This window comes from Lolium rigidum, chromosome 3, assembly GCF_022539505.1.
Source record: "Lolium rigidum isolate FL_2022 chromosome 3, APGP_CSIRO_Lrig_0.1, whole genome shotgun sequence".
NCBI lineage: Eukaryota > Viridiplantae > Streptophyta > Magnoliopsida > Poales > Poaceae > Lolium > Lolium rigidum.
This window is the reverse complement of record NC_061510.1, coordinates 24,640,954-24,654,872: the sequence shown is the minus strand read 5'-3', so window position 1 is coordinate 24,654,872 and position 13,919 is coordinate 24,640,954. Positions and strand designations below refer to the sequence as shown.

The 13,919-nt window shown below is 45.8% G+C and overlaps 1 protein-coding gene across 1 annotated transcript; it reads right to left on the bottom strand.

The window, feature by feature from the left end:
* Positions 1-6,681: 6,681 nt before the first annotated feature.
* Positions 6,682-12,612, bottom strand: LOC124695157 (protein NRT1/ PTR FAMILY 2.11-like). Its single transcript, XM_047228044.1, has 2 exons — positions 12,438-12,612; positions 6,682-8,615 (listed from the first exon to the last, which is right to left on the bottom strand). Exons 1-2 carry the CDS (start codon positions 12,610-12,612, stop codon positions 6,988-6,990), a joined length of 1,803 nt encoding a protein of 600 aa, XP_047084000.1. The 3' UTR covers positions 6,682-6,987.
* Positions 12,613-13,919: the final 1,307 nt, after the last annotated feature.

Sequence of the window (13,919 nt, the reverse complement as noted above, 5' to 3'; positions counted from 1 at the left end):
CAAGAGATCACAATCATAGCCTACGCCAAGTACTACACGATGCACACACTGTCACCATTACACCGTGCAGGAGGAATAAACTACTTTAATAACATCACTAGAGTAGCACACAGATAAATTGTGATACAAAACACATTGCAATCATAAAGGGATATAAATGAGCACTTCACTATGCCATTCATAACAGTGAATAAGTATTCTGTGAAATATAGCCTAAGAGACCCACACGGTGCACACACTCGTCACCTTTACACACGTGGGACAAGGAGTCTCCGGAGATCACATAAGTAAAACCCACTTGACTAGCATAATGACATCTAGATTACAAGCATCATCATATGAATCTCAATCATGTAAGGCAGCTCATGAGATTATTGTATTGAAGTACATAGGAGAGAGATGAACCACATAGCTACCGGTACAGCCCCGAGCCTCGATGGAGAACTACTCCCTCCTCATGGGAGACAGCAGCGTTGATGAAGATGGCGGTGGTGTCGATGGAGGAGCCTTCCGGGGCATTTCCCCGTCCCGGCGGCGTGCCGGAACAGAGACTCCTGTCCCCCAGATCTTGGCTTCGCGATGGCGGCGGCTCTGGAAGGTTTCTCGTACCGTGGCTTTTTCGTCTCGTGGTTTTAGGTCGCGGGCCCTTAAATAGGCGAAGAGGCGGCGTCAGAAGGTCGAAGGGGCGCCGACACTATAGGGGGGCGCGGGCCCCCCCTTGGCCGCGCCGGCCTAGGGTTTGGTGGGCCTGTGCCCCCTCTCTGGCGGTTCTCGTGTGTTCTGGATGCTTCCGGGCAAAATAGGAACCTGGGCGTTGATTTCGTCTAATTCCGAGAATATTTCGTTACTAGGATTTCTGAAACCAAAAACAGCAGAAAACAGGAACTGGCACTTCGGCATCTTGTTAATAGGTTAGTTCCAGAAAATGCACGAATATGACATAAAATGTGCATATAACATGTAGATATCATCAATAATGTGGCATGGAACATAAGGAATTATCAATACGTCGGAGACGTATCAGCATCCCCAAGCTTAGTTCCTGCTCGTCCCGAGCAGGTAAACGATAACAAATATAATTTCTGGAGTGACATGCCATCATAAACTTGATCATATTGTAAACATATGTAATGAATGCAGCGATCAAAACAATGGTAATGACATGAGTAAACAACTGAATCATAAAGCAATGACTTTTCATGAATAGTACTTTCAAGACAAGCATCAATAAGTCTTGCATAAGAGTTAACTCATAAAGCAATAAATTCATAGTAAAGGCATTGAAGTAACACAATGGGAGATTAAGTTTCAGCGGTTGCTTTCAACTTATAACATGTATATCTCATGGATAATTGTCAACATAGAGTAATATAACAAGTGCAATATGCAAGTATGTAGGAATCAATGCACAGTTCACACAAGTGTTTGCTTCTTGGGATGGAGAGAAATAGGTGAACTGACTCAACATAAAAGTAAAAAGAATGGTCCTTCAAAGAGGAAAGCATCGATTGCTATATTTGTGCTAGAGCTTTTATTTTGAAAACATGAAACAATTTTGTCAACGGTAGTAATAAAGCATATGAGTTATGTAAATTATATCTTACAAGTTGCAAGCCTCATGCAGAGTATACTAATAGTGCCCGCACCTTGTCCTAATTAGCTTGGACTACCGGATCATCGCAATACACATGTTTTAACCAAGTGTCACAATGGGGTACCTCCATGCCGCCTGTACAAAGGTCTAAGGAGAAAGCTCGCATTTTGGATTTCTCGCTTTTGATTATTCTCAACTTAGACATCCATACCGGGACAACATGGACAACAGATAATGGACTCCTCTTTAATGCATAAGCATGTGGCAACAATTATTATTCTCATATGAGATTGAGGATATATGTCCAAAACTGAAACTTCCACCATGATTCATGGCTTTAGTTAGCGGCCCAATGTTCTTCTCTAACAATATGTATGCTCCAACCATTAAGGTGGTAGATCTCTCTTACTTCAGACAAGACGGACATGCATAGCAACTCGCATGATATTCAACAAAGAATAGTTGATGGCGTCCCCAGAAACATGGTTATCGCACAACAAGCAACTTAATAAGAGATAAAGTGCATAAGTACATATTCAATACCACAATAGTTTTTAGGCTATTTTGTCCCATGAGCTATATATTGCAAAGGTGAATGATGGAATTTTAAAGGTAGCACTCAAGCAATTTTACTTTGGAATGGCGGAGAAATACCATGTAGTAGGTAGGTATGGTGGACACAAATGGCATAGTGGTTGGCTCAAGGATTTTGGATGCATGAGAAGTATTCCCTCTCGATACAAGGTTTAGGCTAGCAAGGTTATTTGAAATAAACACAAGGATGAACGGTGCAGCAAAAACTCACATAAAAGACATATTGTAAACATTATAAGACTCTACACCGTCTTCCTTGTTGTTCAAAACTCAATACTAGAAATTATCTAGACTTTAGAGAGACCAAATATGCAAACCAAATTAGCAAGCTCTAAGTGTTTCTTGATTAATGGGTGCAAAGTATATGGTGCAAGAGCTTAAACATGAGCACAACAATTGCCAAGTATCAAATTATTCAAGACATTTTAGAATTACTACATGTAGCATTTCCCGATTCCAACCATATAACAATTTAACGAAGAAGATTCAACCTTCGCCATGAATACTATGAGTAAAGCCTAAGGACATATTTGTCCATATGCAACAGCGGAGCGTGTCTCTCTCCCATACAGTTAATGCTAGGATCAATTTTATTCAAACAAAAACAAAAACAAAAACAAAAACAAACCGACGCTCCAAGCAAAGTACATAAGATGTGACGGAATAAAAATATAGTTTCAGGGGAGGAACCTGATAATGTTGTCGATGAAGAAGGGGATGCCTTGGGCATCCCCAAGCTTAGACGCTTGAGTCTTCTTAAAATATGCAGGGGTGAACCACCGGGGCATCCCCAAGCTTAGAGCTTTCACTCTCCTTGATCATATTGCATCATACTCCTCTCTTGATCCTTGAAAACTTCCTCCACACCAAACTTGAAACAACTCATTAGAGGGTTAGTGGACAATAAAATTAACATGTTCAGAGGTGACACAATCATTCTTAACACTTCTGGACATTGCATAAAGCTACTGGACATTAATGGATCAAAGAAATTCATCCAACATAGCAAAAGAGGCAATGCGAAATAAAAGGCAGAATCTGTCAAAACAGAACAATCCGTAAAGATGGATTTTATTGAGGCACCAGACTTGCTCAAATGAAAATGCCCAAATTTAATGAAAGTTGCGTACATATCTGAGGATCACGCACGTAAATTGGCTTAATTTTCTGAGCTACCAACAGGGAGGCAGGTCGAAATTCGTGACAGCAAAGAAATCTGTAACTGCGCAGTAATCCAAATCTAGTATGAACCTTACTATCAACGACTTTACTTGGCACAACTAGGCACAAAACTAAGATAAGGAGAGGTTGCTACAGTAGTAACAACTTCCAAGACACAAATATAAAATAGAGGTACTGTAGCAAAATAAACACATGGGTTATCTCCCAAGAAGTTCTTTCTTTATAGCCATTAAGATGGGCTCAGCAGTTTTAATGATGCACTCGCAAGAAATAGTAGGTGGAGCAAAAGAGAGCATCAAGAAGCAAATTCAAAACACATTTAAGTCTAACATGCTTCCTATGCATAGGAATCTTGTAAATAAACAAGTTCATGAAGAGCAAAGTAACAAGCATAGGAAGATAAAACAAGTGTAGCTTCAAAAATTTCAGCACATAGAGAGGCATTTTAGTAACATGAAAATTTCTAGAACCATATTTTCCTCTCTCATAATAACTTTCAGTAGCAACATGAGCAAACTCAACAATATAACTATCACATAAAGCATTCTTATCATGAGTCTCATGCATAAAATTATTACTCTCCACATAAGCATAATCAATTTTATTAGTAATAGTGGGAGCAAATTCAACAAAGTAGCTATCATTATTATTCTCATCATCAAATATAGGAGGCATATTGTAATCATAATCAAATTTATCCTCCATAACAGGTGGTACTAAAAGACTACTATCATTATAATCATCATAAATAGGAGGCAAAGTATCATCAAAGAAAATTTTCTCCTCAATGCTTGGGGGACTAAAAATATCATGCTCATCAAAGCCAGCTTCCCCATGCTTAGAATTTTCCATATCATTAGCAACAATGGTATTCAAAGTATTCATGCTAATATGTTCCATGGGTTTTTTAATTTTCGCATCAAACCATCCATGTCTTAAATCTGGAAATAGAATAAGAAGCTCATTGTTGTCCATTATGCCAAACTAGTGTAAACAAGAAACAAAATGATGCAATTGCAGGATCTAAAGGAAATAGCTTCGAGCACACACACAACGGCAACAGAAAAGTACTTTTACCTGGGACCGGAGTATGAGTGCCTTTTACCTTTCCTCCCGGCAACGGCGCCTGAAAAGTGCTTGATGTCTACGGGTGCTTCTATTCTTGTAGACAAGTGTTGGGCCTCCAAGAGCAGAGGTTTGTAGAACAACAGCAAGTTTCCCTTAAGTGGATCACCCAAGGTTTATCGAACTCGGGAGGAAGAGGTCAAAGATATCCCTCTCATGCAACCCTGCAACCACAAAGCAAGAAGTCTCTTGTGTCCCCAACACACCTAATAGGTGCACTAGTTCGGTGAAGAGATAGTGAAATACATGTGGTATGAATAAATATAAGCAGTAGCAACGGCACCAGAAAAGTGCTTTGCCCAGGACTGGCGTGTGGTTGATGGTGGTAATATTGCGGACAGTAGAGATGCAGTAAAACAGTAAACAAGCAACGATAGCAGTATTTAGGAACAAGGCCTAGGGATCATACTTTCACTAGTGGACACTCTCAACATTGATCACATAACAGAATAAATAGATAGATGCTAGACTCTACACTCTCTTGTTGGATGATGAACACCACTAACGTGTAGGATTACACGAACCCTCAATGCCGGAGTTAACAAGCTCCACAATATTCGATGTTCATATTTAAATAACCTTAGAGTGCACGACAGATCAACGTAACCAAACCAAGTACTAACATAGCATGCACACTGTCACCTTCACGCTACGAAAGGAGGCATAGATCACATCAATACCATCATAGCAATAGTTAACTTCATAATCTACAAGAGATCACAATCATAGCCTACGCCAAGTACTACACGATGCACACACCGTCACCATTACACCGTGCGGGAGGAATAAACTACTTTAATAACATCACTAGAGTAGCACACAGATAAATTGTGATACAAAACACATTGCAATCATAAAGGGATATAAATAAGCACTTCACTATGCCATTCATAACGGTGAATAAGTATTCTCGTGAAATATAGCCTAAGAGACCCACACGGTGCACACACTCGTCACCTTTACACACGTGGGACAAGGAGTCTCCGGAGATCACATAAGTAAAACCCACTTGACTAGCATAATGACATCTAGATTACAAGCATCATCATATGAATCTCAATCATGTAAGGCAGCTCATGAGATTATTGTATTGAAGTACATAGGAGAGAGATGAACCACATAGCTACCGAGCCCCGAGCCTCGATGGAGAACTACTCCCTCCTCATGGGAGACAGCAGCGTTGATGAAGATGGCGGTGGTGTCGATGGAGGAGCCTTCCGGGGGCACTTCCCCGTACCGGCGGCGTGCCGGAACAGAGACTCCTGTCCCCCAGATCTTGGTTTCGCGATGGCGGCGGCTCTGGAAGGTTTCTCGTACCGTGCCTTTTTCGTCTCGTGGTTTTAGGTCGAGGGCCCTTAAATAGGCGAAGAGGCGGCGTCAGAAGGTCGAAGGGGCGCCGACACTATAGGGGGGCGCGGGCCCCCCTTGGCCGCGCCGGCCTAGGGTTTGGTGGGCCTGTGCCCCCTCTCTGGCGGTTCTCGTGTGTTCTGGATGCTTCCGGGCAAAATAGGAACCTGGGCGTTGATTTCGTCCAATTCCGAGAATATTTCGTTACTAGGATTTCTGAAACCAAAAACAGCAGAAAACAGGAACTGACACTTCGGCATCTTGTTAATAGGTTAGTTCCAGAAAATGCACGAATATGACATAAAATGTGCATATAACATGTAGATATCATCAATAATGTGGCATGGAACATAAGAAATTATCAATACGTCGGAGACGTATCAGCGACGGGGGTTGTGCTTGTGGCGGAGAAAGAGGTGCCGGCGGTTGTGGTGGCTGCCATTGAGCGAGGGGGAGGGGGGTTATAGACACCGGCGTCGGGAAGAAAGCGCGGGAAGAGGCCAGAAGCGGCGGGAACACGCGGTGGGGTGCGAACGCCGGCGACGCGTGGAGGCTGCGCAGCACGGACGAGACGTCTCGCCTGCCCCTCCGTCGCCATTAAGCAAATCAGCTACGCTTTGGTCATGTGTCACTGCGCGCGAATAACTTCCGTTGCGAGGTAGGCGACGGTTAGGTCGAAACTTGAATGTGCCGCTGACGCGTCGGTCCCGCCACTACCCGCCTCGCTTTTCGTTGTGTCCGGCGTGCCCGGAGCGTCTCCTGTGGAGCGGGGACGGGCTTGGGATGCCGGACACCATATCGGAGCGCGCCGGGCAAAAAGAGGCTTTGAGGGACGTGGCTGAAAATGTTTTTTTATTCGACGCTCTCCAAATTTCTTTAGGGAACAATTTGGGGAAGCGCGAGGGGGAGATGCTCTAAGAAGACGCTGTAAAGCTTTCAATGTAAGCTGAGCTTTGAGGTCTTTGATCTAAAAATATATATATGCATGTCATATACCAGTCCCTTATCATATTCATCCATGGAGTAATCGATCACCAGTTTTTTTTTAACATAAGGCCCATGGCCCAATTTATATATAAAGCCATCACGGAGCCAGAGTCTACAGCTGAAAGTCTGAAACACATGACGGCAGGGCCAAACCTAAACTAGACCGGCGCCGAATTCGCAGAAGCCTTCTCGTGGAGATCAGTGTCTCCGGCGCCGGCGGCGTCGTCATCTGACTTCTTGAACCTGTACCACCGCGCGCACGCCACAAAGTACACCAGGTTTACCGCTGCCATGGCACCGGTCATAAGGTAGAACAGGTCCACCCTCCCCTCGTCCAGGTCCTGCGCCAGCCAGCTCGTGGTCCGGTGCACCACCGTCACCATTAACCCGCTCGCGTAGCTGGCGACCGCGAACCCCAGGAAGTAGAGCGCCCCGGCGACACTCCGCATGTTCTCCGGGAACTGACGGTAGTAGAACTCGGTCTGCCCGATGCTAGCGAACGCCTCAGCAAAGCCCGCCACCACCTGCTGTGGCACCAGCCAGAAGCACGACATCGGCGCCGATCTCCGTCGCCGTTCGTGCTCCACCGCCGCTGCTACCGCCATGGTGACGACGGAGAGCACGAGCCCGACACCGATGCGGTGGAGCAAGCTGATCCCGCCCTCGCGCCCGGTGACACGCCGGAGCGCCGGCACCAGCACCCTGTCGTACACCGGGATCCAGAGCGTGAGGGTGAGCATGTTGAAGACAATGAAGGAGCCCTGCGGGATCTGGAAGCCGGAGTTGCCGAGGCGGCGGTCTGTCTGCGCCGCCTGGAGCACGGTGTAGGTGCTGAGCTGGGTGAGCACCAAGAAGTAGACGATTCCCGACGACCACACCGGGATGATGCGCGCCAGACACTTCACCTCCTCAACCTGCTGCACCGTGCACAACCGCCATGGGTCCGCCGACGTCTTCCCGTCGGCGTGGGGCGCGTCCTTGGGGGCTAGCACGGCCGCCTTGTCGAGGCATGTGAACTGGTCCGTATAGGCCAGCTTGGCGACGAGCTTGCTCCGGTGCGGAGGGTCGAACAGCTGCGTGGTCGCGTCGGGTAACGGGAGGTGGCGCTTGCGGGCAGCGGCGACGAGGACCTGGGCGAAGCTGGTGAAGGGGCTGCCCTCGGGGCGAACGCGGACATAGAGGCGCGTGCCCATGAAGAAGACGGCGCAGGAGGCGCCCATGAGCGCGGCGGGCACGGCGAGGCCAAGAGCCCAGTTGACGTTGCTCTGGAGGTAGATGATGACGGTGGCCGAGAGCATCATGGCCACGGTGAACGTAAAGTAGTACCAGTTGAAGAAGCTGGCGATGCCGCGACGGCCATCGGCGGTGCGCGGGTCAAACTGGTCGGCGCCGAAGGCCAAGTTACATGGCCGGATGCCGCCGGCGCCAACGACGAGGAAGAAGAAGGAGGTAAGGAGCGCTGCCAGCTGACCGCCCGAGGGCCCCTGGCATTGCTCACCTGCTTTTGGGTTGCAGCTGGGAGGGTGGAGTGAGTGGAGGGCGGCGGTCAGGGTGAGGATGACCATGCCGATGAAGGAGGAGATGGTGGCGGCGGCGAGGGTGGTGTAGCGTCCGAGGTAGGTGTCGCTGACGAAGGCGCCAGCGAGGGTGGCCAGGTTGCTTGTGCCCGAGAAGACGTTGAGCATGATGGCGGCGCTCACGCTCTGCAGGTGGTACACCGTCGTCAGGTATACCAACATGTTGGAGATAGTCCCCATCGTCCCAAGTTTCTCGAACGTCTCGTTCCCTACACCAACAAATTGATTTCATTGTTACTTGTAGTCATTTCAGTTCAACTTGTTGTAACAGCTAGACACCGAAACAAAATCCGGAAATTAGCAGTAGTTCGTTTAATTCAGTAACCATTTGCCAAGATTGGGCACACGTTATTCTTTGACAGATGAAAAACAAAGAAGCTAAGATAACAAAAATAATGACCGAAAGTACATATGCTACTGACGTTGACTATATATGGAGGGTTGGAATTGCTGCATTGTTTGAAGACTCGCTTAGAGCAAGTGCAATAGTATAGCCATCGGTGGCTATAGGCAAGATGTCATATCATATATAGCCAACATATAGCTCACAAGTACAATAGTTGGCTTTAGAAATGTACTAGTTTATCAATACATGGCCCACATTTCACTCTCGCAAAATGCTTAGGAGCACGTGCTAGAGCTGGCTCTTGCATGAGAGCCCGCTCCTCTTTTCTCTCCCCTCCAACTAAACACAAATATTATACTCCCTCCGGTCCTAAATATAAGCCATATAATTTCTGGCACGGAAATTAAGAAACACATATTTAGAAAAAATTACACCATGTTTGGCTAGGGTTAACCGTAAGTAATTGTCCTGAGCTAATAGAGGACTTCGCATAAGATAAGTAAACCTAATGAAATCTCCAAAAATATTGTCCATACAAGTTGGGCAACGCAATAAACCTTATATTCTGGAATTTTTCACAAAAAACTATATGGCTTATATATAGGAACGGAGGGAGTATTTAAATCCTTATAGCCTACTGATTAAGCCTTATTGTACTTGATCTTAGGCAATCATAGTGCATAGTAACTTCATGCACATAACACTAGGTTACTACTTTTATAGTGCATAGTAACATCAATGTAGTATCATAAATGACTCTATTAATTAGCTTGTACACTTATTGTTTCTTGAAAAATGTGATGTTACACTAAGACTATCCATAGTGCTAGTATCATATACTCCCTCCATACCAAGGCTTAGGGCGTATATTTTTGGGCTCGTGGATTAAGGCTAATGGCGTCTGGGCACTTCTGGTCAAATTTGCCCCTGCGAAATCTCTCATAATTTGCATGCTTCCGGGAATAACTGCTCTCACCTCGCATGCTGCTGCCTTTCCTTGCTCCCCGCATTAACTATCGCATTGGCTGTTGAAGCATGCAAAGCCAATTAAGTTGCATGCAACGGTTAGGCTATTGGCTGAATTATTTCGTGGGTGCATGCCTAGCTACATCGACCGAAAGCGCAGCGTTTTTTAGGCGGAAGGCGAGGGAAATCAGGAGAGTAAATGAGACCCGGTTTAATTGCAGCGCAAATAAAGAGGACAAAACCAACGCATCCAAGGGGTATTCTTGGAAGATTATGGCTACTTTCGTACCCGCGCCTTAAGCTGTGATGAAAAATCACAAAAAAATTTACGCCTTAACCTATGGGACGGAGGGAGTACATTGGTTCCACAAAAAAGCTGATGTGGCAGCTAATTAAAGAGGAGAGAGGAGATTAGAGTAACATAGGTGGATACTGTATCATATCGCAGATCACGAGAAAAAGTTAATGCCAAACAAATCTTGTCCACAATTTTGCATTGAGATGCTACAAATAATTAAATATAACAAGAGAATTGATACCAGTCCATGATACTACCCACTATAGAGATAGTATGATATAAAAGTATCATATGCATGATACTAATACATGATACTACCCACTATGACCAGCCTATCTAGTTATGTTACTCTATCCTCTCTCTTCATTACTTCAGTGCCACATAAGCAAATTTACTTAGTTGGACCCTAAGTTACTAGTGAAGTTACTTGCACTATGAGCAGTCTTAATACAACCCTAAAACATTTTCCATTTCGAAATGGGAGCTCAGCCACATCATATACATCGAAAGATGCACACAACCTTAATTTAAGTGCAAAGTTTATAGTACTATCATACTTTACAACTCAAGGGTTACTTAAACTGCCAACCCTAAACCTTATACTCTAAACTACCAACACGAATCAACCATCTAAACAAAAAACACAAAAAACTCTAGCCATTACATCTCGATTTTTTTTAGAAAGGCATATAAAGTAATATTATTTTAACTTAAAAACTATTACCAATAAATCACTAGCTTATGGTGGACATATATAATTCCCGTTGAGTGTACAATATTACTACTTCTGATCCAGAATATACATGAACTCCTAGAAATAGTAAGATCGAACTTCCATATACTTGTCCACTAATTACAGAACTACTTAAATTTGTTAGATAAAAATATACCATTAGATTTTTCGTGAGAAGTATTTTCAGAGTACATATTTTCCTGGTTGCTGTTTAATACAAAGTTTAACTGTCAAACTTGCTTGCCAGAAACATGCAGAATCTAAGATATCCTCTATTTTAGGACCGATGAAGTAATATAGAAAAAAACAGGCATGGAGCCGCAAAAGAAGATCAAAATTGTAAGTGGCAACCACAAAGTATTTTTTTTGTAAAGGAGGTTAGACCACCACGTAAAGAAAACAAAAGACGTTGCGCAAGGTACGGACTAGGAAACCAAAATTGTTGGTGGTAGTGAGTTGTCCTAGGCGCGCAACTCTCCTTGTAGATATTTTCTGAATAATGGAAGAGCAGCTCTCCCGGTCTCTACACTTGTAGATAAATTAACCGCGCGCATTCCATTCAGAGCGAACTATGAATTAGTTACGTGTAGTTTATTATCGTGTACTTCCTCCATGTCATAATTTTTTGTCACTGACTTAGATTTATCTATAGACACATCTTGTGCATAGATACATTCAAACCTGCGACAAGAATTATGGACCCCAGGGATCTGTATTTGTATGTATAACAAAAGGGTGCTCCCTCCTTTCCAATAAAGAAGAAAAGGAGAAGGATAACTGCATTAGTGGAGTAGTGGTCAAAAACGATAACGAGGTAAGGTGTACATGGCATGGCTACGTAGCTGCTTTTCTGGACATGGATGCAAGCCACAGACACATGGCCTGTTTTCTTTTTGTTTTGAATTGTCACGCACACACATGTCCTGCTGATTTGAATAGATTTGTGGGCTACTACTCGTCGTCACAGTGAAGCAAGACCTTTGGGGACATGTCATGTCATGGCATGGCATGCATCTGCAGGCAAGTAACTGAATTATTGTCATCATCCGTTCTTTTTTTTTTGAGAAACACAGTACAACGCAGACGCTCACATACACGCGCATACACTCACCCCTATGAACGCACACACGCACACCCTACCCCTATGAGCACCTTCGAAAGACTGAGCCGGCGGGGATCTTGAAATTGACGAAGTCACCACTGGCGCCTCGCTGTCGACGGGAACGTCGCTCCCACCTGAATGAATATTCCGCCTTAATGAGACACACAGATGTCAAACCTGGGATTTGAACTCTGGTGGGCTGGGGGTACAACCACCCTCCTAACCACCCAACCTCAGGTTGGTTCTCTGTCATCATCCGTTCTACTTTGCTTTAAGTGCTGCTTTTCCGTTTCTTCTGATCGGCCACATGTACAGGTTGCTGACATGAGATTCAGTTGGAGAAAAACGATAGCAATTCGAAGCAGAATTGAACATTCATGATGGATATTGCTACGCACACTACTGCTTCTGATGCATGGTACTAATTGATTTGGGTCGTGTGCATTGGTCTTCACTGGACATGCAGAGGGCGGCCGGAAGAGATGATCACATATGTCTTATTTAGGAATAGAATAATTCACATGGCAATTGCAAGATAGAGCAAACAGAGGCAGGAGATAGAGCTGGGGATGGTAACTATACTCACCTATGACGTATGGCATAGCCTTCCATCCGCGGTGGTTCTGGACGGGCTCGCCGGCGTCCTCCGACGACGACGAGTCGGCCTCTTGCTCGGAGGAGAAGACCTCCACCGTCTTCGTCTCCATACTGGCCTTGCGCTCTTTCTCCTCCTGCTGCTGCTGAGGCTTGGCGCTGTCCATCTCCACTCCACTGCACTAGCTAGCTAAGCAGCAAGTCACACAATACTGAAACTGTAGTGCGGGAAGCAAGAGGAGAAGAGACAGGGCGTATAAATAAGCCTTTTTTAGATAAAGAAAAATATATTATTATCAAAAGATAACAATTACACTCAGCCTCTGCAACAACGCTCCACCCTAGTTTTTTCGAAATGGCACACAACAACAAAAAAACTAAAAAAAAAAGTCCCGCTACAGCCTTCTGAACCTAGCAAGAGCAATACAACCACCACCGTAACAACACCTGAAGTACAGACTCTCCAAAAGCGACGCCTCCAAAAAGGGAACAGTACACCAGCATCATCGTTGCCCGATCAAAGATCTTAGGTTTTCACCCTGAAGATAGTCCTCACTCTCAAAACAATGCTCCAATAAGATCATTGTCAGGCACAACCATCTAATGCCAGACCTTGGGTTTTCACCCTGAGAGGTAAGACTCTGAACTTCCCTTGTGCTGCCGCCCCCACATGCATACCACTGCTGCAGAGCCTGGAACGCCAAGCAGATCTCTCAGTATCACGGAGACTCGAACCTCCTTCAGCTAGTCCACCAATCCGGCCTTCATGATATTCCTTCTTCTGACTTCAACATGAACCAAAGAGTCACCTAATGTCAACAAAGAATAGAGCTTCACGCCGCTCCCTCCGGAACCAAACGATTGGAATAAAAACATGGGTGCGCGCGACCGAATACCACCCGATCCAGCAAAGTCCAGGCAAAAGATGCATTGTTTCATTCGCCAGCGGAGCTTTCCGGAACTCATCTCTCCAGCCAGATCAAAACAAACTGACATCTAGAAGATCTTCATCCTCGCATGCGAGAAACCCGAGAACCACCACCAAAAACAAAGCAAGATCAGCTGCCCACACGCCGCCAATCCCTCCTGCTGGATCACCAGGGAAGAGGACAGAGGCGCGGATCATGTGTACCATCGCCGCACCGTTACCGGGGACGGAGGCCGCCACCGCTCCACCGAAACCTCCATGGCTACCGACGGAGAGCCTCAGGACCCGGCCAAGTAGCCGTGCCGTCTAGCTTCCTCACCAGCGCTTCATCACCTCCCATAAAACGCTGCCACGAAAACCCTCTTCTCCCCCCTCGCCGATTCGTCGGAGAGGGTGCCGCCACCACCGCCAGAGCCGGGCCGGGGCCGGGACCATGGCCGGGGCCGGGGCCGCGGCTGAGGGGCGACTGGCGGCGGGAGGCTGTGGGGTGCGGGGGGAGGAGGAGCCTCCGCCGCCGCCCAGGAGGGGGGCGGGAGAGGAGGGGGC

Coding starts and splice junctions, on each gene's coding strand:
- LOC124695157 (XM_047228044.1), bottom strand. CDS start 12,612: ATGGACAGCGCCAAGCCTCAGCAGCAGCAGGAGGAGAAAGAGCGCAAG. Junction 8,616..12,437: donor GGCTATGCCATACGTCATAG/GTGAGTATAGTT, acceptor TTGTTGGTGTAG/GGAACGAGACGTTCGAGAAA.